This window comes from Trachypithecus francoisi, unplaced genomic scaffold (genome assembly GCF_009764315.1).
Source record: "Trachypithecus francoisi isolate TF-2019V2 unplaced genomic scaffold, Tfra_2.0 Lachesis_group12, whole genome shotgun sequence".
Classification (NCBI taxonomy): domain Eukaryota; kingdom Metazoa; phylum Chordata; class Mammalia; order Primates; family Cercopithecidae; genus Trachypithecus; species Trachypithecus francoisi.
Window position 1 is genome coordinate 95,751,243 of NW_022681457.1, and position 25,291 is coordinate 95,776,533.

At 39.9% G+C, this 25,291-nt stretch overlaps 2 protein-coding genes across 35 annotated transcripts in view; one reads left to right on the plus strand and one right to left on the minus strand.

Moving 5' to 3' along the window:
* EPB41 (erythrocyte membrane protein band 4.1) overlaps nt 1-25,291 on the minus strand; it is a 231,993-nt gene that overhangs the window by 129,335 nt on the left and 77,367 nt on the right. For 26 of the 34 annotated variants that reach the window (XM_033227452.1, XM_033227449.1, XM_033227442.1 and 23 more), the window contains 3 exons: nt 10,566-11,043; nt 4,514-4,726; nt 763-867 (listed from right to left, as the gene is read on the minus strand). In XM_033227452.1, the coding sequence (XP_033083343.1) occupies nt 763-867; nt 4,514-4,726; nt 10,566-11,036 (789 nt within the window). In that variant the 5' untranslated portion in view covers nt 11,037-11,043. The remainder of the gene's footprint in view (nt 1-762; nt 868-4,513; nt 4,727-10,565; nt 11,044-25,291) is intronic. The other 8 variants (XM_033227467.1, XM_033227470.1, XM_033227469.1 and 5 more) reach the window with 2 other exon arrangements.
* LOC117092997 (60S ribosomal protein L27-like) lies at nt 14,791-15,524 on the plus strand. The gene has a single exon (XM_033227476.1). The coding sequence runs from the start codon at nt 15,078-15,080 to the stop codon at nt 15,486-15,488; it is 411 nt and encodes a 136-aa protein (XP_033083367.1). The 5' UTR covers nt 14,791-15,077; the 3' UTR covers nt 15,489-15,524.

Consider the following 25,291-nt stretch of genomic DNA (forward strand, 5'->3'; position numbering starts at 1 on the left):
TATGTCTACCTTATTCACAGCTGCATCCATATCACCTAGTACAGCACCTGCAAATACTTGTTAAACTGGACTAAAGCTTTCATCATTAGATTTATGTTAAATATTTGCAATTTTCAATTAATTGGCCCAGGAAATAATTCAAGTATTCTGAAGTGAAACACCTGACTTGAAACCTTTCTTCCCTCCTCCAAGTCCTTAACCTTTCTTCCCTCCTCCAAGTCCATTCTTTTACTTCCTTCAAAAGTTAACAACTGGTTTCCTTTTAGGTTGGAGGAAATGTCAGATTCATTGTTATGACTGTTTCAATAATATTGGGATTTTACTGTTTCATAATGTTGCTTTCAAATTATAATTATAATTATATTTAATTATATGTCATTATAATATTAATAACATCATCCATTCAACAAATATTTGTTATAAACCTCCCATGCATTAAATACAATACCAATTGCATAATATATTAAGTTATTGACATCTACAGTACTTGCTAATCAGTGCATCATACCTCTTTACTTTCCTTGCCTTTTAAAAACATATAATATATACTTTATTTCAATGATGAAAGAATACACCAGCATGGTCTTTTCTTTAAAATTTTAATTCTAGAAGAAAAACAGCAGGAAAATCTAAGAAATAAGAGTAGACAGGAATAACTCTAAGAATACTGGCTTAGAGAAGCAGGTATAAATACATTCTTAACAACAAAAGAATTAAAACAATTTTTTTGTCAGCTTCTTAAACTGCAAGCAGTCTCCTCACCTTAGAGGTTGCGTTATCCCAAATGGCTAGACCAAAATAGTCTTCTTCCAAAAGATTGAGATGCTCACATACTCGTTTAAGCAAATCTTGTCCCTTAGCATGTTTCTGCAAAGATATACGTGTCTTAGTTGAGTTCAGGTTTCTTCTTCTTTTATTTTTTTCCCAGAAGAGATGGGGATTCACTCTGTTGCCCAGGCTGGAGTGCAGTGGCCTGATCATAGCTCACTGCAGCCTCAACCTCCTGGGCTCAAGTGATCTTCCCGCCTCAGCCTCCAGAGTAGCTGGAACTACAGATATGCACCACCATGCCTAATTTTAAAAATTTTTTTGTAGAGACAGTCTCATTACGTTGCCTGGGCTGCTTTTGACCTCCCGGGCTCAAGTGATCCCCCCGCCTCAGCCTTCCAGTGTGCTGGGATTACAGGTATGAGCCACTGCACCTGGCCTGAGGTTTCTTCTTATTTCTATACCCTTCATGAAATAAAATAAAATGTCACTTTCCAATTTCTTCTTTTATCTTTGGTTACCAACAAACTTTCAGGTGGCTACATAGTTTAAGCAGAAAGGATGATTTATAAAATTCCTGTTCTTCAATTTGTCAGTTTACATATGTAATACACATATATTAGATGGGAAATTGTGTTACAAATCAAAGTAAAATTCTACCTTCCTTCCATCTCATATTCCCCATCTCCATCCTACACATCACATTCTTTATTTTTGGTGCAATATTTCCTATAGCATGCTATGACCAACTCTCAGTTACTGTGACTACTTAAATTACTGAATCAACTGTCCAGAGTGACATTTAATTGTAGCTATGGAAATCATTAGACTGTATCATTTTCAGACCAAATGTCCCAAAGAAAATAAGCTATGCCTCAACTCCCCACAATATCTTTCAGAAAAATGAATAAAGTAAAATTCTAGATAGCCAACAGACACTACCTGTTGGAGTGGCTCCTTCAGTGGTGCTAGGAATCATTTTCTTAATGTCTCTTAACCTAGAAAGTCAAACCACTTTCAAATTTGGGTTATTTTACTCCTATTTATAGGAAGAAAATATCCTAACTTAAAGACTGAGATTTAGTCAGAAAGTCCTGGCTCCTCCATTTACTAGCTAAACAAGCTAAGTAGATTCAATTAACTTTTCTGAACATTAGTTTGCTCAGCTATGAAATGATAAGAATATTTACACTCATCCTACCTCGTTATTGGAATTATTTAAAAATAATCAAATATGTGAATGTCTTCTGAGAAATACATATGAAAATACTTCAAAAAATTAGAATCATTTTTTGGGCAAACATATATGACATGTCCTCCTCTCAGTGAGATGAGTTATTTTTAATGACTATTAATAATTCACATAAATGTTCATCCATTGTCAGTTTTAACTCATCTATATCAAATCATTTTCTTCTTTTTTCTCCCATGTTTTCATTCTAAATGACAGAAGATGATTTGAAAATGCTTCATGTATTTTCCCTAATCCCTTATTCATAATTCTAAAATCCAAATGGATTTTTGAAATCCAAATTTGGACTTGAACTGTAAAGAGGCTATTTATAATCTTATTCATCCATCTTAGAATGAATCTTCATATATCTTACCATAGAAATACTATGTTTGATCATGTAGGTGCTGCTACAGACACTGCTGGGTGTAGTATAGAATACGCAGAATATGTACTTATTCCCTTGCTAAACTTCAAAATATTCTGAATTCTAGTTTTTTGTTTGTTTGTTTTTTGAGATGGAGTCTCGCTCCATCGCCAGGCTGGAGTGCAGTGGCATGATCTCGGCTCACTGCAACCTCCATCTCCCGGGTTCAAGCAATTCTCCTGCCTCAGCCTCCCAAGCAGCTAGGACTATAGGTGTGTGCCACCATGCCCAGCTAATTTTTGTATTTTTAGTAGAGACCGGGTTTCACCATGTTGGTCAGGATGGTCTCAATCTCTTGACCTCGTGATCTGCCTGCCTCGGCCTCCCAAAGTGCTGGGATTACAGGCGTGAACCACCGTGCCCAGCCTCAAAATATTCTGAATTCTAAAACACATCTGTCCCCAACGGCTTCATATATAAGAGATCCATATCTGGATCTTGGTCTGAATGGGAAGAATGAGTGTAAAATAGCTTTCCCCATCTCTAAATTAGTTAGTGCAAGAAGCAGAAAAAGCAGACCCTAAGTCTCTAGTTAGGTGTATAGTACCTGTTTCAAAGTACAATTATATCTTTCTTGATTTCCTTTTTAAATTTAGAGAATACCTATTAGTAAATATAGCGTAATATTTTAGATGATTTGTGCTTGAACATATTTGCATTTGCTCGTAAACAAGGTGATTAACAAACAAGGCTGGATGCGGTGGCTCATGCCTATAATCCTAGCACTTTGGGAGGCTGAGGCGGGCAGATCGCTTGAGCCTGGGAGCTCAAGAGTAACCTGGGCAATATGGTGAGAATCTGTCTCTACAAAAAATTAAAAAAATTAGCCAGGTGTGATGGTGTGTGCCTGTAGTCCCAGCTACTTAGGAGGCTGAGGTGAGAGGATCACCTGAGCCCAGGAGGTTGAGGCTGCAGTGAGCTGTCACTGCACCACTATACTTCAACCTGGACAACAGAGCAAGACCCTGTCTCAAATAAATAAATAAATAAATAAATAAATAAATAAAATAATTTGTTGCACATATATGTGAATTACATGCTTTGTCAATAAAAGTTGTTACTAGTAACAATTAAAACAATTGCTTATATATCAAGCATATCATAATAAATAACTACTGTTCTAGTTTGAAAAACAGATTTTTTTAAATTTTCAACTTGTCCTGAAGGAGCAAAAACAGTAACTGAATAACTGATATTTTTCTTCAATCCTGATTCAACCACTTATTCTTTCAGAAAATAGAAAATTTTAAGAAATGGCATTTACTGGGCTTAAAGACTTACTCATCATCTTCCCATAACCCCACCTCCAGAAAATCACCATTAATACTTCTGTCCACAGAAATAATCATTAGCGGTTGGGCGCAGTGGCTCACACCTGCAATCCCAGCAATTTGGGAGGCAGAGGTGGACAGATCACTTGAGGCCAGGAGTTCAAGACCAGCCTGGCCAATATGGTGAAACCCTGTCTCTACTAAAAGTATGAAAAATTGCCGCGCGCGGTGGCTCAAGCCTGTAATCCCAGCACTTTGGGAGGCCGAGACGGGCGGATCACGAGGTCAGGAGATCGAGACCATCCTGGCTAATACGGTGAAACCCCGTCTCTACTAAAGAATACAAAAAACTAGCCGGGCGACGAGGCGGGCGCCTGTAGTCCCAGCTACTTGGGAGGCGGAGGCAGGAGAATGGCGTGAACCTGGGAGGCGGAGCTTGCAGTGAGCTGAGATCCGGCCACTGCACTCCAGCCTGGGTGACAGAGCTAGACTCCTCCTCAAAATAAATAAATAAATAAATAAATAAATAAATAAAAATAAAAGTATGAAAAATTAGCCCAGCATGGTGGCACATGGCTGTAATCCCAGCTATTCGGGAGGCTGAGACAGGAGAATCACTTGAACGTGGGAGTTGGGGGCTACGGTGAGCCAAGATCGCGCCACTGCACTCCAGCCTGGGTGACAGAGCACAACTCTGTCTCGAAAAAAGAAATCATCATTAGAGTGAGTCTTATTGCGGGCAAAATCACCACTTACCCAACTCTAGGTGAAACAACCTGTAAGAGTTCTGATTGTTGGAAATGAAAACATACTCACCTCCACAACACATTCATAAACTGTGTCATCCAATAAAGAAACCTTGCAGTGCATGTTCCTGTGTTTTCTGATTGATTTTTGGGAAGCTTTTAATTCTCCTTCTGCTTTTGATTCAGGGCTTTCTTCTTTTACTTCTATTTTGGAGCACTCTTCAAGTCCTTCTCCTTCCTTAGTTTCAAAATCTGGATCTTCTCTGAGTTCTTCCTGAGCAGGCTACATATCCATGACATCGCCAAGTCAGTAATAAAGACATTTCACAAAACATGCTGTATATGCTTTTACCTATAATAATCTTACCAACAAAAGCACGAACTAAAACAAATATAGATGACATTAATATTAAATAATTATTTTTCTATAAAAAGTAATATGATCCCTCAAATGACCTAAAGACTTTGCTAGTATTAAAACTTCTCAGGTAGAATCCCATCAAATCAAAAAATGAAAATTTCAGGCAAACCAGAGGTTACCAATCCATTGCTCTTAGCATTATGTATTCTTCCTGACCAAGCCATTACATGCTATTATTAAAGTTTACAAAAACGTTATTGTCTCTGCTCATGCTCCTCAATTTTAGCAAGGTAGCCTTACAAACTGCAAAATAAGATGTGACTTGTTACATATTCTAACTTTTAAATTAATTTTAATTCTAAGAGAAATGCTTGGGACAAATTTTATATCATTAAGCAAACATATATAGTAGGCTAAAAATTTTAACTACCGGTTAACACCTTTCTACCCAATATTAATCATGTTAAATGCAAAGAAGATTCAATGAAGGAAGAGTTTCCTGGTGCAATCTTAAATTATCCCCAAATAATACCGATAAGTAGGATAACATTTTTGGCATACATTTTTTTTTGAGACGCAGTCTTGCTCTGTTGACCAGGCTGGAGTGCAGTGGCGTGATCTCAGCTCACTGTAAGCTCCGCCTCCTGGGTTCGTGCCCTTTTCCTGCCTCAGCCTCTCCAGCTGGGACTCTAGCTGGGACTACAGGCGCCCGCCACCATGCCTGGCTAAGTTTTTTCTACTTTTAGTAGAGACGGGGTTTCACCATGTTAGCCAAGATGGTTTCAGTCTGCTGACCTCATGATCTGCCCGCCTCGGCCTCCCAAAGTGCTAGGATTACAGGCGTGAGCGAATGTGCCCAGCCAGCATACATTTTTACTTGTACTTTCAATACAACAAAACTACTGACATATTTTTATCTAAATCCGACTAATTCTTTTCTTTTAAAAGAATATGTTACTTCCTTGTGTAACAGCTGGAAAAAAATTAAAAGAAAAAAAGAATGCATGGTTGACAATTAGGAAAAAGGAATTAATTATTTGACTCCAGCATTAAATACTGGAAGTAATCTAAAAGACTCCTTCCCATCTTTCATGACCCTCTCACTGCAACCTCAGGAAGGCCCTTCATTGGCTATCCTATCTATCTACGCCCACTCTACTGTCTTTCGTATCAGTACTCTGGTGCCTTCATAATTTATTACAATAAATAATTATTTTTATTTACTACTTTTTTTGTCTTTTCTATTGAAGTCCACAAGGGTAGAAATCATGTCTGTTTTATAATAATAATAATATCAAACATTTATACAACAATTACAATGGACCAGTTACTATTCTAAGAAAATTACTTATGTGAACTCACTCAATCCTCACAACTACCCTGCGAGGCAGGTACTATTATTACATCCCCACTTGACAGAGGGAGGATAATAGTACCTGGCCTGCAGGGTTGTAAAACTGAGGCCAGAGAAATTAAGTAACTTGCCTAGGATCATACAATTAATAAGTCACATACCAGTCTGGCATGATTTGTTTTCTTTTTTTTTTTTTTTTTGAGACAGAGTCTCACTCTGTCACCCAGGCTGGAGTGCAGTTACATAATCATGGCTCAATGCAGCCTCGACTTCTCAGACTCAAGTGATCCTCCTACCTCAACATCCCAAGTAGCTGGGACTACAGGACAGCCACCAAGCCCAGCTAGTTTTTTAATTTTTTGTAAAGATGGTGCTTCTCCATGTTGCCCAGGTTGGTCTCGAACTCCAGGGCTCTAGTGATCCTCCTGCCTCAGTCTCCCAGAGTGCTGGACTTACAGGCATAAGCCACCACACTCAGCCCCAAAAATCCATGATTTTAAACCTCTTCACCATACTGTAGTTTTTTTTTTTTTTTTTTTTTTTTTTGAGACGGAGTCTCGCTCTGTCGCCCAGGCTGGAGTGCAGTGGCCGGATTTACCAAGGTATATCCAGCCTTGGGCCTGGCACACATGGTAGGTTTTCAATAAACATTTGTTGAATTAATAAATAAACATTAAAAATTTATGTAAGCTTCCAAAAAATCCAAGCTCTTCTGGATGAAGACTGGTACAATCCTATATTTTTATATAAGTATATAATATATTTATATATTTACAATATAAAGCAAAAACGCTTTTTAAAAAATTCTGGATAAAAAAGGACCCTTTAAATAAAATCCTATTACAGATACAGAAATATGGTTAGGCAAATAAACCTTTATCCAGAAGGCTCTGATCCACAAGGTTTTGACTATAAATATTAGTTTCCAAAAGGTCTAAAATAGTTTGTTCCTTTAAATAATATCTCCTTTAAATTTTATTAACAATATCATTTCTTTTTCTCCACATGAAAACAAATATCTATGGACAATTTATTTCAATTCTGAATTAAATCTTTTTTTTTTTTTTGAGACGGAGTCTCGCTCTGTCCCCCAGGCTGGAGTGCAGTGGTGCGATCTCAGCTCGCTGCAAGCTCCGCCTCTTGGGTTCACGCCATTCTCCTGCCTCAGCCTCCTGAGTAGCTGGGACTGCAGGTGCCCGCCGCCATGCCCAGCCAATTTTTTGTATTTTTAGTAGAGACAGGGTTTCACTGTGTTAGCCAAGATGGTCTCGATCTCCTGACCTCGTGATCCGCCCGCCTCAGCCTCCCAAAGTGCTGGGATTACAGGTGTGAGCCATTGCACCCAGTCGAATTAAATCTTAATGAATGAGATTTTAGTTAAATCTAAAATTAACTTTGTCCATCATCTGTGTCAACTTGAGTACGAATCTATGACCTTTAGACAATACAGACAAGTTCTGATTCAAATGTTAACTAAAACAAGATATGGATTTCCCCCTATATAAAGCTGAAGGAGAAAAAAGCAGTTAAAAACCCCTTGAAGCCAGGCACAGTGGTCACGCCTATAATCCCAGCACTTTGGAAGGCTGAGGCAGGAGGACTGCTTGAGTTCAGGAGTTCAAGACCAGCCTAGGCAACAAAGCAAGACCGTCTCTACCAAAAAATTTAAAAATTAGCTGGGCATAGTGGCATGCACCTGTAGTCCCAACTACTCAGGAGGCTGAGATGGGAGGACAGCTTGAGCCCAGGAGGTTGAGGCTGTAGTGAGCCATGATTGCACCACTGTATTCTAATCTGGGTGACAGAGAGAGACCCGACCCTGTCAAGAAAGAAAGAAAAAAAGAAAATAAATAAAGAGGGGGAGGGAGGGAGGGAGGAAGGACAAAGGAGGGAGGGAGAGAAATGGAGGGAGGGAGGGAGGGAGGGAGGGAGGGAAGGGAGGGAGGGAGGGAGGGAAGGGAGGGAGGGAGGGAGGGAGGGAAGGAAGGAAGGAAGGAAGAAGGAAGGAAGGAAATTTTAAAAACTCCTGAAAGTACCAGGCTTCCTGAAAGATTATGTAATTTTTTTTTTTTTTTTTGAGATGGAGTCTCACACTGTCACCCAGGCTGGAGTGCAGTGGCGTGATCTGGGCTCTCAGCAATTTTCCTACCTTAGCCTTCCAAGTAGCTGGGACTACAGGCGCCCGCCACCATGCCCAGATAATTTTTTGTATTTTTTGTAGAGACAGGGTTTCAACATGTTGGCCAGGCTGTTCTCGAACTCCTGACCTCATGATTCACCTGCCTCGGCCTCCTAGAGTGCTAGGATTATAGGTGCGAGCCACTGCACCCGGCCGATAATGTAATTTAATTCTTTTGGTATTCCTAAAATAAAATGGTATTAAGATATGAATGGTTTCTTTGCCTTTACTGTTTGTGTTTATTTACTAACATTCATTGAGTATTTATTAAATGCCAGGCAATGTTTTAAGAGCTTTTACCCATTTTTTCTTTTAACCCTTTCAATCCCAAATGAGGTGGATATTATTATCCCCATTGTACAGAGGAGGAAACTGACAAAGTGAAAAGTGTCACTTTTCTTTGATTTGAACCCTCTAGTTGGATTCCACAGCTTGCATCTTAACTATTACAGAATATAGTAAATCTTGTTTTCAACCTTGTTTCACTAATAGCAAGTGTGTAATTATAATTTTATTCTAAATTTTACTCTCAGTACTTTGAATTACAAGTAATAGTTCTATAAATACATGTAATATTCTAATAAGACTCTAATAAAACTACGGAGTCCAAATCTCAGACCTATAACAGAAACATGTAGGACTTATACATTTTCCCCTCTAACACTGTCAGAGTTCTAGAAGGACTTACACTTTTAACAGTGCAGATAATATTCACATGCTTCAGAAATAAGACTTTGAAAATAATTCTTAATTTGTAATGGTAAGGCTGAAAATAAATGACATTCTTAGAAAATAGTCTGAGTTACAATACTAATATTTTCCCATTTTTTTTGGACAAATAAACAGACTCACAACTCGTGTTTAGTTTAACAACACTATGTCACAATTAAAGCCCCAGACTAATATACATTACACAGGTGATAGAAAGAGCTAGACGGCCTCATTTATATCTTACACTCTGTGGCAATATGATTTAGTTAAAGAAGATAATCAAAATAATGTAGACATGACTTGAATCTATCACATACCTTCAGATGGCTTGAATTCATCACACAGATTTTAGGAAGATTTACGTAAAAGAACCATATCTGCTGATAACTGTCCTGTTCCTAATAATTCCATAAAAATGAACTCTAAACCATCTCACTTTTATTTTCTTCTCTCATGAAAAATCTTCAATTTGTTCCATTATTATAATAAAATGAAATATGGGCTGAACACATTCATTTGATACTTTTTTTCTCTTCTATTCTTTGATTTATAAACAGTAAATGGACAGACATGGTGGTGCACACCTGTAATGCCAGCTGCTCAGGAAGCTGAGGTGGGAGGATCACTTGAGCCCAGGAGTTTGAGATTAGCCTAAGCAAAATAGCAAGACCCTTTATATAAACAGGTAAAGTATAAGTATCTTTTTAAAAAGTAAATTTCCAATGACTACATTAATTTTTTTAGAGTAGAAACTATAGGCCGCTCACATCTATAATCCCAGAACTTTGGGAGGCTGAGGTGGACAGATTACCTGAGGTCAGGAGTTTGTGACCAGACTGGCCAACAGAGCAAAACCCTGTCTCTCCTAAGAATACAAAAATTAGCTGGGCATGGTGGCCAGAGCCTGTAATCCTAGCTATTCGGGAGGCTGAAGCAGAAGAATAGCTTGAACCCAGGAGGGAGAGGTTGCAGTGGGCCAAGAGCGCACGCACCACTGCACTCTAGCCTGGGTGACAGAGCAAGACTCAGATTCAAAAAAAAAAAAAATAGAGTAGAAACTATAAAGCTTCATGATGCTACTTATCACTATCAATGCCTAAGTCAACTAGCTGGTAAGAAACAAAACCAAATACTCTTTTTTTTTTTTTTTTTTCTGTTGTTGAGACGAAATCTCGCCCTTGTAACCTAGGCTGTAGTGCAGTGGCGCAATCTCAGCTCACTGCAGCCTCCGCCTACCGAGTTCAAATTTCTCCTGTCTCAGCCTCCTGAGTAGCTGGGATTACAGGCACCCGCCATCATACCTGGCTAATTTTTGTAATTTTAGTAGAGACAGGGTTTGGCCATGTTGGCCAGCCTGGTCTCGAACTCCTGACCTCAGGTGATCTGCCTGCCTCAGCCTCCCAAAGTGGTAGAATTACAGGCGTGAGCCACCGCACCCAGCCCAAATACTCTTAAATGAAAAATAAAGTGTATAACCTGCCTTCCTTTGCCCACCTCCCATATCCACACATCCTTACCTGTGTTTCTGCACTACTTAATGAATGAAGATCCAAAGATGGGTCTGTTTTGAGTTCAGGTTCAGGAGCTGCAATCGGGGCCTTTAAAATGATCTCTTCATCAAGACTGGTTCCAAATTCTATCTCTTTCTGACCTCCTTCACCTTTTTCTTTATCTGACTCTATTTCTTTGCCTCCTTCTTCCTTGGACACCTGAGATTTGGGCCTTTTGAGAAACGAGGAGAACAGTCGTGAAAGGCCTCTGCTTTCTGATGTCCGCTCCTTGTTCTTAGTCAAGTCTTCATGTGTAGGAGTGTCTCCATTAGAAGCTTTCAGCTTCTGTTCAAACTGATTATCTCCTTCGGCTACTGTCTGACAAGATTCCTCCTGCTGAGGTTCTTGTTGGCTTGAGTTTATAGCTCCCTCACCCTCTTCCTTCTGTTGGTGCTGTGAATTTTCGGCCTCAGTCACTAAACTCTTCTCTGTTGTCATAATGTTGCTATTAAAAAGATAGAAAAGGGGGGCTCTTATAAGCAATACTGTTGGCAAAACCCTAAACCCTAAAAAATTAATATACTTAGGTATTTAATTGCCAACAAACAGAATTCCAACCCATTAAACATGAGACTTTCCATTAAATTATAAAAATATCTTATCTACACATCCTGAATAAAATATTAATGCCTTGAGTCACTAAAGATATGCACATAGAGAGAGTAGCTTAAAAGAGTACCCACTGAGGCCACCTTAGTGAAATACATCACATACTAAATCCAATACCTAGAATTGTATATAGTAAATACAGTTTTATCCTTCCTTAAAAAAGGATCGTGGTTTAGTGTCCTTTGAAGGTATCAATCTGAAGCTGTAGGATTTGCAGGAATTATTCCCTGCAAAATTCTCCACACCCCAAGAGACAATGAAATTTACAAGTTCCCCAAATCTTTATTGTTCTTTTTCTTTACATTTCTTAGGATGCAGAGACTTCTCTATTAAAATTGCAAAAGTAAAATTCTGATAGTTTGCTGTAAGACTGGACAACAGCAATGACAAGTATACAGCTGAAATAATTGCAAAAAATTTCCTTAGGTTTTCGTGTTACAATTCCAAATTACAACCTCTTTCAGAGGTAGCCCCCCCTTTTTTTTCCTTTTTGTGGAGAATGGGGTCTCGCTATATTGCCCAGGCAGGTCTCAAACTATCCTCCTGCCTCTGCCTCCCTAAGAGCTGGGATTACAGGCATGAACCACCATGCCCAGCCAGAAGTATCCCATTTTAAGCTCTTTCAGTCTGTTTTTTCTCCTGATAAATACGATTTTGAAAGCTCAGCATTTTTAAGAGTAGGAAGTGAAACTAACAATAGAGAAAGAAGATAGAGAAGAAAAACTTACAAAGCAAGTGCTGATTCACTCGTAGGAGAGGAGGAAAAAGCACACAGCTGACCTTACATATTTCCAGCATCTTGGCTTCTAGCCTCTTGATCTCAAAATCCCAGTATTATCAGTCAAGCTTCACAATAACAGCCAACAAGCATTGTCACGTCTACTTTACTAAAGAATAACCAACACACGTGGGGACTTTGAAAACACTGGGCAATGAAGTTGACTATTGATGACCTTATGCTTTGATTCACTGCTATCACTAAAAGTACTACCTCACCATCACTCACAAAGCGTTTACATTGTCTTCTCATCTTCTCTGTACTAAATAAAGTAATTTAAAAAAATTTTTTTTAAGGCTAGTGAAGTGAAGCAGTGGGAGTAAAGAAGAAACAAAGACATCTATAACTGGTTGTGATCAATTAGTTGTAAGCACCACTGCACTGGACCAGCCTAAATGAAGTAACTTTATCTGGATGTTAACAATCTGAATGAATGAACAAACTATATTTAGCTCATTCCCTCCTCAGGCCTTTCACACTTGCTGCTCTCTCTACTTACCATGCTCTTCTCCTGGCTATTTGAAGGCTGGTCTCCTTCATATCACTACTGTCTTAGGCCTTAGGAGGCCTCCCCACATAACCTGGCTAAAAGTATTGGCCTTCATGCCTCCAGATACCCTCACAGGATTCCTGCTCTTATTATCTGCAATTATTTTGTTAACATATTTGTTTACCAGTTTATTGTCTTTCTTCCCTCTCTCCAGCTAAAAGTTCTGTAAGGATATGAACTTTTTTTTTTTTTTTAATCATTGTATATCCAATGCCTAGAATAGTACCTGACACATAATAGGTATTAATAAAAGTTTTAGGCCAGGTGCAGTGGCTCACATGTGTAATCCCAGCACTTTGGGAGGCCAAGGTGGGCCGATCACCTGAGGTCGGGAGTTTGAGACCAGCCTGGTCAGTATGGTGAAGACCTGTCTCTACTAAAAATACAAAAATTAGCCAGGCATGGTGGCAAGCGCCTGTAATCCCAGCTACTCAGGAAGCTAAGGCAGGAGAATCACTTGAACCCGGGAGGCGGAGGTTGTGGTGCACCAAGATCGTGCCATTGTACTCCAGCCTGGGCAGCAGGGCGAGACTCCATCTCAAAAAAAAAAAAAAAAAAAGTTTTTTGGGGCTGGGCATGGTGGCTCACGCCTGTATCCCAGCAATTTGGGAGGTTGAGGCAGGAGTTCAAGACCAGCTTGGGCAACATAACAAGACATCATATTTATAAAAAATTTAAAAATTAGCCAGGCATGGGTGGCGTGTGCCTGTAGTACCAGCTACTTGGGAAGCTGAGGCAGGAGAATCACTTGAATCCAGGAGGCTGATGCTACACTGAGCCATGATCATGCCACTGCATGCCAGCCTAGGTGACAGAGTGAGACCTTGTCCCAAAAAAAAAAAAAAAAACCTAAGTTTTTAAAAAAATTAATTGATTTCACTGAGTATATCTGATAAATACAAACTACAAAGGCATTCTCTAAATTTATTCAAGTAAATTTACTGTTTTCCCGCTGGAATGTTGCCTTTTCCTAAACCACCCATGGCCCCACCTCACCCCATCCTATAAAAACCCCAGACTCAGCTGGGAGGGAGGAGAAGTGGCTGGATGTTGGAGAGAAGCAGCTTGACTTCAGAGGGATAGCTTGATGGCATAACTTCGGAGAAGAATTTGGCTGGAGATGGCTGTACTTCAGAGGAAGAGAATCTACCCACCCCTGGTCCCTTTTCAGCTCCCCTTCCTGCTGAGAGCCACTTTCATTGGCAATAAAATCCCCCATATTTACCATTCTTCAGTTCATTCCTGTGACCTCATTTTTCCTGGATGCTGGACAAGAGCACAGGAGCTATGTGTACAGATACAAAAGGCTGTCACACTGGACCTCTGCCTCACTCAGAAAGGCAAAGGGCCCATCAAGCTGCTAACACTTAAGTTGTTCACAGATGGCAGAGCTAAACGAGCACTGTAACACGCCCGCTGGGACTTCGAGGGATGCAGATACTGCCCCCCGGATACTGCTGTGGGACCCGCATGGCCTTGAGTCCTGCAAGCACCGATGCAGCCAGCTGGTTCCAGCGCTTGTGCACTCCAGTTCCCGCCTTGTTCACTCACACGCTCCTTCCCACGAGGAGTTGAGAGTGGCAGGCTGAGTAAACAAGGTACGCCTGTCACAATTCCCATGAAGAGGTCAGGGAAATATCCTGCTTCACTATGAGGGGTCTGATTCAATAGGTCTGGAATGGGACCTGAGATTCTACAATTCTAATAGATGTTGCCAATGCTGCTGGCCCACTGAGCTCATTTTGAGTAGGAAGCACAGAAAACCACTATTACAATCACTTTGAGAACGTACCTCAAAATGCCTAAGAAACAAAGACTGTAAAACACTGCTTTTAGCAAGTAGAATATGAACAGTGGGAAATACTTGACACAGTAAGTGCTCAACAAATGCTTGTTAATTAATGAAGCAAATGATGCAACATATTAAATGTGAAAAGTGAACCACTAACATTTTTAAGAACTCTTTTTGGCACTTAATCAGACTTTGTAATCTTTAACCATAGAGTATGGCGATTCCAGGTTTCCTACCCAGCTGTGACAAGTGCCCAGATTCAGTATTCTGAGTATCTCCATTGATAAGATCTCTGTGCCACATTTAGGAAGTAATGATTAGGACAGGAGCCAATCATAATCTCAAAAGATACAATCCTCAATGGCATAATCCCGAGTGTTGAAATCCCAAAAGACCAAAATCCCAAAAATATAATTCTGAAAAAAGGAATTAAAAAAAATTTAAAAGATATTTATTTACATTTTTAAGGGGGATTTATTTGAGAAACATAAAAACACAACAGAACACTTCATAGGCCACTTTACATGATAAAATAGGCAAAAACAACATACATATTTTACAAGCATAAACACTCAGGTGTAACTAATGACAGTCATACTGGTATAAGTTATGAACAGACAAGGTGTATTCATAAAAAATAGCTTAGATAACTGCAGTCATCTGAAATACCATGACAAACAACCTAAGTCTTAAGATCAATCAAAAACCATGATGGGCTTTTTGCTGTAGGCCCAAGTGGTTGCTGCCGAAATGGGCAAGTTCATGAAGCCTGAGAAGGTGGTGCTTGTCCTGGCTGGACGCTACTCTGGATACAAAGCCATCATCGTGAAGAACACTGATGATGGCACCTCAGATGGCCCCTACAGCCATGCTCTGGTGGCTGGAATTGACCGCTACCCCCACAAAGTGACAGCTGCCATGGGCAAAAAGAAGATTGCCAAGAGGTCAAAGATCAAATCTTTTGTGAAAATTTATAACTACAATCACCTAATGCCCACAAGGTATTCTATGGATATCCCCTTGGACAAAACTGTCATCAATAAGGATGTCTTCAGAGATCCTGCTCATAAACGCAGGGCCCAACGAGAGGCCAAGTTCAAGTTTGAAGAGAGATACAAGACAGGCAAGAAAAAGTGGTCCTTCCAGAAGCTGTGGTTTTAGATGCTTTGTTTTGGTTATTAAAAATTAAAAAGAAAAAAAATCAAACATGATGGGCTACTACCATATATTACAGTTACCCAAAGAGTATTTTACATACACGCACAATGCTTTTTTTTTTTTTTAAATACTGTAAGTTCTAGGGTACATGTGCACAACGTGCAGGTTTGTTACATATGTATATATGTGCCATGTTGATGTGCTACACCCATTAACTCATTATTTACATTAGGTATATCTCCTAATGCTATCCCTCCCCCCTTCCCTTACCCTACACACATCAACAGGCCTGTGTGTGATATTCCCCTTCCTGTGTCCAAGTGTTCTCATTGTTCAGTTCCCACCTATGAGTGAGAACATGTGGTGTTTGGTTTTCTGTTCTTGCGATAGTTTGCTGAGAATGATGGTTTCCAGCGGCATTCATGTTCCTACAAAGGACATGAACTCATCCTTTTTCATGGCTGCATAGTATTCCATGGTGTATATGTGCCACATTTTCTTAACCCAGTCTGTCATTGATGGACATTTGGGTTGGTTCCAAGTCTTTGCTATTGTGAACAGTGCCACAATAAAACATACGTGTACATACATGCACAATGCTTACACACGAAGTCAATGTTGTGAAAATGGACCTTGTGGAGTCAAATTTGCAAATATGCAAAAAATGCATAAAACACATTCGAACTCTCTAAAAGTCTTTATACAATTTATACCTCCAGTAATGGAAATGATGTGAAGCTGAAATACAGAGCACAGCAAATTGTAAAAAATAATGCTGGCAATTTGAGCAAGTGGGGAAAAAACTTTTAAAAACTAAAAAGAAAACTCAACATACGAAAAAGTATATTACAGTGATAGATTCTGGGCAATTGTGCAGAGGCGGTCCATAAGAGCAGGCAGACTTTCGCAGTCATTAACTATATTTTGAAGTCTTGCATCACAATGAACAGCTGCTTTTTTCCTTTTAGAGAATGGCTCTCCTCAGAGAATACATTCACATTCATTTTATACATGGTACTGCTCTTTTTGAAATTCTTCTATGATTCGACATACATGGACATGAGCATTTCCTGTTAAATGTTCCCATCTTTTGTGCCATGCTTATATGTTGTTTTAGGCATGCAGAAATTTGTTTCACATGCACTCATATGCACACCACAAACTTGGTGAAAACAATACTGGTGATCAAACAGAAACACCATTGTGTGTCTTCTTATCCTACTGTGCACATAATTATTTTTGAACCAGTCAGTAACTTCACTGGTTTCTTCAGACAGATGCAGTTTTAATTTATTAAAAGCTCCTGGAGGACAGGCGCGGTGGCTCATGCCTGTAATCCCAACACTTTGGGAGGCTGAGATGGGCAGATCACCTGAGGTCAGAAGTTCGAGGCCAGCCTAGCCAACGTGGTAAAACCCCATCTTTACTAAAAATACAAAAACTAGCTGGGTGTGGTGGTGGACGTCTGTAATCCCGGCTACTTGGGAAGCCAGGAAGTCAAGGTTGCAGTGAGCCGAGATTGCACCACTGCATTCCAGCCTGGGTGACAGAGTGAGACTCTATCTCAAAAAAACAAAAAACAAAGAACAAAAAAAAGCTCCTAGAATATCATCAGCTGGAAGTAATGCCAATGCAGGCAAATAATGCTCTTTAAAAATAAAAATAATGTGCTTCTTTTGACACAGGTTCTCACTCCACCTAGGCAAGAGTGCAGTGGCACAATCTCGCTCACTGCAACCTCAACTTCCTGGGCTCAGGCAATTCTCCCACCTCAGCCTCCCAAGAAGCTGGAACTACAGGTACACACAACCATGCCCAGCTAATTAAAAAAAAATTTTTTTTTTTTAAGCTGGAGTTTCACCATGTTGCCCAGGCTAGTTTCAAACTCCTGGGCTCAAACGATCATCCTGCCTCAGCCTCCCAAAGTGCTGGGATTACAGGAGTGAGCCACCACACCTATAATGCACTTTTATTTTTTTTCTCAACCCTCCCCTAGTGACATCATAATGTGCTTTTTAAATTTTTAAAATTTATTTTATTATTTTATTTTTTTGAGACAGGGTCTGGCTCTGTGGCCCAGGCTGGAGTGCGATGGCATACTCTCAGCTCACTGCAACCTCCATCTCCCTAACTCAAATCATCCTTCTACTTCAGCCTCCTAAGTAGCTGAGACTACAAGCATGCACCACCAAGTCTGGCTAATTTGTTTTTGTATTTTGGGGACAGATGGGGTTTCACCATGTTGCCAGGCTGGTCTAGAATTCCTAGGCTCAAGTGATCTTCCCGCCTTGACCTACCAAAGTGCTGGGATAACATAAGCCTGCCACAATGCACTTTTAAACTGAAACTTTCATCCTTGCTGTATTATGTGGCCAATCCATTCATCTGAAGTTTCTGCCAAATGCATTGCAGCTCAATGGAATAAACTTTATCTGTAACATCTTGAAATTCACTTTTAGAAGCCTTGATTGCACCACATTCCAAATCTGTCATTACAATTCAGGGATTCAATCAAAATCCATTTACTTCTGCCAAGTCTACCAAATCTTCAAATAAACATTTATAAGGTGTTTCACTTTTTCTAGTCACTAATACATAAACTAGTAGATAAGTTCTAGAATTTGCAGATTCAATGGGGGCATGAATTATATACAGGTGATTAAAAAAAAAAGTGAGGACAGTTTCAAAAGTACCATCCATTAGCCAAAGTGAAGCATGTGCTAGTTTTGCTATATTAGATTTACTGGTAAATATAAGAAGTCTATCCTCTTCAACAGTCAAATCCCTAATCAAAAATAATTCACCATTTAACGTGCTTTGCAACAGTGGAGGAACCTCAATATCGACAAGAGTTTTTGGTTCAGAAGGTCACCGAGCTTGTCAAATTCTTTTTATTCTGTAATGAAGGGTGTTTTTTAAAGGCAAGTATGAAGGGGCATGTGAAGGGGCAGTACTCATACACAATTGAATATAATTTGGCAGGGGATATTTCCTGTATTTTTCGCATGCATTTTCAATTCTTGTATGACGTTCAAAACACTCACTGCACTTGTTTTGGAGAGTGGTTGTGGTCTACAAATTTTGTAAGTATATGCGGTCCATTGGAAAGTTTTGTTATTGCTTGGCCATTGCAATTAAGCAACATTCTGCTTTCACAGCAGCAATAATAATTCGCTTTTAAACTTTTATCTTTCACCATTAAGTAGCCTCATACACTTAACTTATCACAGCCTTTCTACGAGGAAACAATTTCACAGATCTTTTACTGTGTTGTAAGGAATACAGTAAGAAGGAATGACATTCAGCCTCTCTAATACCAAATCTCTATTAGTCAGGGTTCTCCAGAGCGACAGAACCAATAGGATACGTACATAGATACATGATGGAGGATTTACTAGGGGAATTGGCTCACATGATTGTGGTGGCTGAGAAGTTCCACAACAGGCTGTGTGCAAGCTGGAGACTCTGGGATGCCGGTGGCATAGTTCAGTCCAAGACTGAAGGCCTCAGAACCAGAAAAAATGATGGTATAACTCTCATCCTCAAGACCTGGGGTGCTACTGGTATAAGTCCTTGAGTCCAAAGGCTGAGAAGCCTATAGTTCTGATGTCCAACACAGCAGAAGAAAAGTCTGTCCCAGCTCTCAGAGACACACATGACTTCTGTATTTGTTCTTTCCGGGCCCCCCAGCCAATTTGATGGTGCCCACCAAAAATGAGGGCAGATCTTCCCCACCTAATCCACAAGACTTACACACTAATCTCCTCTGGAAACATCCTCACAGACACACCCCAAACAATATTTTACCAGGTTTCTAGGTATTCCTTAATCCAGTCAAACTGACATCTCTAAAACTAAGTCTATAACTCTACCCCTTGTCAACCTGGCATCTATATGCATCTCCTTAAACCATATTGAATTTCCAAATAAATACAACAAAGTAATAGTTTTGCCTAACATGAAGCAACTATCCTGTGATTGTGATTTTGGGGATTGAAGACATTAGGGATTTTAGACTTCAGAGATTTAGGCTTCAGAGATTTTGATCATTCAGGATTTTAACATTTCGGATTATGGTGTTTAGGATTGTGTCTTTTGGGATTATGATCCAAATCCAATTAAGACATATGAAAAGTTAGAGGATAACATCTATGAGTACAGAACTGAGACATTTTGCCACATAATGGGACATATGTAAAAAACAAGCTGAACATAAGAATAAATGAAAACATAATTAAGGAACAGGCACATAGGTAAAAAGGCAAAAGAATTCTACTGAAACATACTGAAACCAACTTCAGCTAATACCATACATTAAATGCTAGAAAACAATCAGGAATTCAAATAATGCAGTATTCAGCAAAGATGCTACAACTCAGTCTATACAAGAAAAAGCATAAAAATGAATGATTAAGGAGAGTTTGCATCTATGTTCTTTCCAGCCCTGTACACATCGGTAGCAATGCTATTAATAAGAGGAAAAAAAAAAGAGAGAGAGAGAGAAAATATAAAATGAAACTGATAAAGCTCGCTGATACTTTCAGTTAGCTCTGAGGTTAATATGAATTAAACAAATAAAAAATAAATAGCAAAAAGAAAAAAAAATCCTATGGATCACTTACTAAAAGCTCAAATAAATTTCTCCGGACAAATACCACGCAGTCAAGTTCTTTGTGTTACAAATGATAGGATGGGTACAGACGAAAAGATACAAAGAAGTCAGGCAGCACAAACAGGATAAATGCTCTGCAAACAGGTTCTTCCTATGTAAATGACACTATTTTCATTCCGGATATAAAATCCAAAAGGAGGTATCCATTTATTTAATGTCAGAAAGAGGTCTTTTGATTTAAACAAACAAACAAAAAAAGAATCTACCCAACTCTGAAGAAAAAGTGATGAGTTACCATTCCATCTCAATCCTAATCCTCAAAACCCTATGAATTACACCCCATCTGGTATCAAAGATACACTTGTTTTAAAAGTGTGCATCTAGCTGGGCACAGTGGCTCACGCCTGTAATCCCAGCACTTTGGGAGGCCGAGGCGGGCAGATCCCGAGGTCAGGAGATCGAGACCATCCTGGCGAACACTGTGAAACCCCGTCTCTACTAAAAATACAAAAAAAAAAAAAAATTAGCCGGGCATGGTGGCAGGCGCCTGTAGTCCCAGCTACTCCGGGGGCTGAGGCAGGAGAATGGCATGAACCCAGGGAGTGGAGCTTGCAATGAGCGGAGATCACGACACTGCACTCCAGCCTGGGCAACAGAGTGAGACTCCGTCACAAAAAAAAAAAAAAAAAAAAAAAAAAAAGTGTGCATCTGTTAATTTCAGACAAATCAAACCTTAAAAAAAAGAAAAAAGAAAAACATACTGAGCAGACTGAAAAGACTGAATGGTTTCTTTCATCTTTTTTTACATCTCTTTGTAACATTGAGTCAGTGCTCCATTAATGCTTCTTGAGTGGAAAACTTCACAAAAACATTGCAGTTTGGCAGCATTAACAAAATTTCCTTTATAATCACCATTTAGGGATGAAGTTTGATGATTTAATTCTAGGTATTACTCTTCAAATTAGCTCACTGGAAAAAAAATTTAAAAACCACCAGGCACAGTGGCTCACACCTGTAATCCCAGCACTTTGGGATGCCAAGGCAGGCAGATGACCTGAGGTCAGGAGTTTGTGACCAGCCTGGCCAACAGGGCGAAACTCTGTCTGTACTAAAAATACAAAAATTATCTGCACATGGTGGTGCACACTTATAATCCTAGCTGCTTGGGAGGCTGAGGCAGGAGAATGGCTTGAACCTAGGAGGCAGAGGTTGCACTGAGCCAAGATGGCACCACTGCACTCCAGCCTGGGCAAAAGAGTAAGATTCCATCTCAAAAAATAAATAAATAATGCTTTGAGGGAGGACTATAGATGTCAATAGAAAGAGACTTGAAGTGCAATGGGCAAATGGAATTCCACGCAGGAGAACCAGTATTGTTAAGAACATTTTAAGTCCAAAGAAACTAGTAACAATTCCAGACTAGCTGAAATAGGGCTACAATAGGGCAGTAGGGGGAGATAAGGTTAGAATAGAGCTACCGTTTAAAATTCCATGGCCAGGCACGGTGGCTTACACCTGTAATCCCAGTACTTTGGGTGGGCAAGGCAGGAGGATAGCTTGAGCCCAGGAGTTTGAGACTAGCCTAGGCAACATAGAAAGACCTCGTCTCTGCAAAAAATAAAAAATTAGCCAAGTGTGGTGACGTGCCCCTGTAATCCCAGCTACTTGGGAGTCTGAGGTAGGAGGATCACTTGAGCCCAGAGGTCAAGGCTACAGTGAGTCATGATCCTACCATTACACTCCAGCACGGGTGACAAGGTGAAACCCTATCTCTCAAAAATAAAAAAATTAGATTCCAACAGCAACAATAATAATAGCAGCTAGCATGTATTGAGTACCTAAATGCCACATATTATTCTACATGCCTTACAATCACTCTACAAGGTAGACATTCTCATTTCCCAGAAAATAAACTCTGGGTGGTTAAAAAAAATTTTTAGATTTTTTAGATCTTGGAGTCATGCATTAATGAAACCATTAAACATGGGGATGATTCTGTTGTAAATTCTCAGGCTAGTATCTGTTTCTGTAAAACACAGTACTTCAGATGCTTCTACCCCAGAGATGCTTCTCTGTTAACAAAACCTCTATCTGTTAAGAAGTTACACACAGGCTATTCAATCCGGCGAAGACCACCTCTATTTCCGCCAGTCTCAAGTTTCCGACTCATGTACATATTTCTTTTTTTACTCTTTCCAGAGTGTACGTGAAGATGGAATGAGACAGGAAGAGACAGGCAAAGATACATTATGAAACGACTTGAGTATCATGCTAAATTGTAGGGACTTGATTCCTGAGAGCCACTGAAAGCTTTTAAGTAGGGAAGTAGATAAAGTGGAGGCAGAAGAGGCTAGAGACAGAGGGAAATTCAACAAATGACTGGGTAAATTCAGGTTATCAGTGAATATTCACAATGGGAATCCCTAGGGAAGCTGAAATCAATACTGAGCAGAGAAACTTGAAAAGCCTTGCAACCAAGGTTTAAGAACTCCTGCTGCCCTTAGTTTCTCTAGCTTACTCTCACTAGCACACTTCTTATTAATGCAGGCAGTTGCATATTGGAGCCTAAAGGCATTTTTTTATGATATACCTCCTTTGGCCCACTTTGATAAATGGTAATAGAACCAAAATAAGGCCGAGCACAGTGGCTCACACCTGTAATTCCAGTACTTTGGGAGCCCGAGGCAGGTGGATTACCTGAGGTCAGGAGTTCGAGACCAGCCTGACCAACATGGTGAAACCCCATCTCTACTAAAAATACAAAAAAAAAAAAAAAAAAAAATTGGCCAGGCACGGTGGCTCATGCCTGTAATCCCAGCACTATGGGAGGCTGAGGCGGGTGATCAACTGAGGTCAGGAGTTCGAGACCAGCCTGACCAACATGGAGAAACCCTGTCTCTACTAAAAATACAAAATTAGCCAGATGTGGTGGCACATGCCTGTAATCCCAGCTACTCGGGAGGCTGAGGCAGGAGAATCACTTAAATCTGGGAGGCAGAGGTTGCAGTGAGCTGAGATCATGCCATGGCACTCCAGCCTGGGCAACAAGAGCAAAAAACTCTGTCTCAAAAAAAAAAAAAAAAAATTAGCCGGGCATGGTGGCAGGTGCCTGTAATCCTAGCTACTTGGGAGGCTTAGGCAAGAGAATCGCTTGAACCCGGGAGGCAGAGGTTGCGGTGAGCCGAGATTGCCCCATGGCACTCCAGCCTGGGCGACAGAGCAAGACTCCATCTCAAAAAAAAAAAAAAAAAAGAACTGAAATAAAATAGAGAAGACAGATTAATATCTGGCAAGTATCTCAATAAAACATGTTCAAAATTAAATTCCTAATTCTGTTTTTCCAGTTCCCATAAGTGGCTCAATCATATCATCCAGTATCTCAAAGCAGAATCCTAAGTGCTGTCATTCTCTTAGCCTTCTCCATTTCCCTTCCTAACCAAATCCATCTGTTAACCCTATACAGTCTACTACCAAAATATATTTAGAACCAGTCTATTTTTCAGCTTCTCTACTGCTATTATGTTTGTATGAGTCTTCTTCACTTCTCACTTAAATTACATCCTAGAATGATTTGGCTTTTGCCTGCCTCACTAACCTCCGCCCTTGGAGGTTACCCAATTTAACAATAGTTCTCACACTAAAAAGGATCTTAAGTCCTTGACTGAACATGCCCCAACAGAAATGAAATTCCAAAACAGCTTACAATCTTTATCTGCATTTCTAGACTTATAGTGACCAGAGCACTCCTATAGTAAGTAGTGGGGCTACTCTAGTAAGAAAGACAAACTTAGTCTCTGACCTCCTGGATTTGATTCTCTATCTGAAGATTGTGGACAGTAATAGCCCCTCAGTTCTCAGTATTTATACTACATCTTAAATCTTACATTCTGTTTTACATACAGCAATCTATTTTAGAGAGAAAGAATCTGTTAGAGATAGAAGATAATAATGGAATTTGAAACCATGTCATAAAATAAATAACTGAACGATATTGGGACCTTTCGCCTAGAAAAAGAGAATTCAAAGCAGGAAAGTGATTGCTGCTCTAACAAATTTCAAGACCTGCTCAATTTCATGTGACTCCTAAGGGTAGAATTCATTAGTCCACAGAAATTACAAAGACTTAGTTTTCATCTAAATAAAATAAAAGGAAGAAATTCTTAATAATTAAATGAGCTGCTTGGGAATAGTGAGCTTATTATCACCAAAAATACTCACACAAGCTGAATGCCCATCTGTTGTAGATGCCAGAGAAAAGATTCTTCAAGTGGGTCCTTACATTAACTGAATTCTCAGGTCTTTACCAATGTTAAGATTTTACAAAAAGGAAGGAAGAATACAAAAGGGGTTGGGCACAGTGGCTCACAGCTATAATCCCAACACTTTGGGAGACCAAAACAGGACTACCACTTGAGACTAGGAGTTCCAAACCAGCCTGGGCAACATAGCAAGATCTTGTTTCTTAAAAAAATAAAAATAAAAAAATTAGCCGGGCATGGCGGTGCATGCCTATAGTCATAGCTATCTGGGAGGCTGAGCCAGGAGAATTGCTTGAGCCCAGGAATTTGAGGCTGCAGTGAGGTACAACTGCACCATTGCACTCCAGCCTGGTTGACAGAGCAAGACCCTGTCTTTGAAAAATAAAAATAAACAAAAGGGACATTAGAATAGTTACACAAATGGTTTTTTTTTTTTTTTTGAGACAGAGTCTCGCTCTGTCACCCAGGCTGGAGTGCAGTGGCCGGATCTCAGCTCACTGCAAGCTCCGCCTCCCGGGTTCACGCCATTCTCCTGCCTCAGCCTCCCGAGTAGCTGGGACTATAGGCGTCCGCCACCTCACCCGGCTAGTTTTTTGTATTTTTTAGTAAAGACGGGGTTTCACTGGGTTAGCCAGGATGGTCTCGATCTCCTGACCTCGTGATTCGCCCGTCTCGGCCTCCCAGAGTGCTGGGATTACAGGCTTGATTGAGCCACCGCGCCCGGCCATCATGGATTGTTTTAGCATATACGCTGGAAATTGGAACAGACGCAGCAGTTGTCTGTCACTATTGTTAAGTATGAAAAATATACTGCAGGCCACCAGAAAATATAATACTGACACAGACATAAGATTTAGTACCAGTTTGAATATTTCAAATAATCCACTATTTTCTGAAAGTATTCAATAAAATTATTGACTAAGCTTGATGACAGT

What these genes read in the sequence shown, in the direction of transcription:
- LOC117092997 (XM_033227476.1), top strand. Translation starts at nt 15,078, where the DNA reads ATGGGCAAGTTCATGAAGCCTGAGAAGGTGGTGCTTGTCCTGGCTGGA.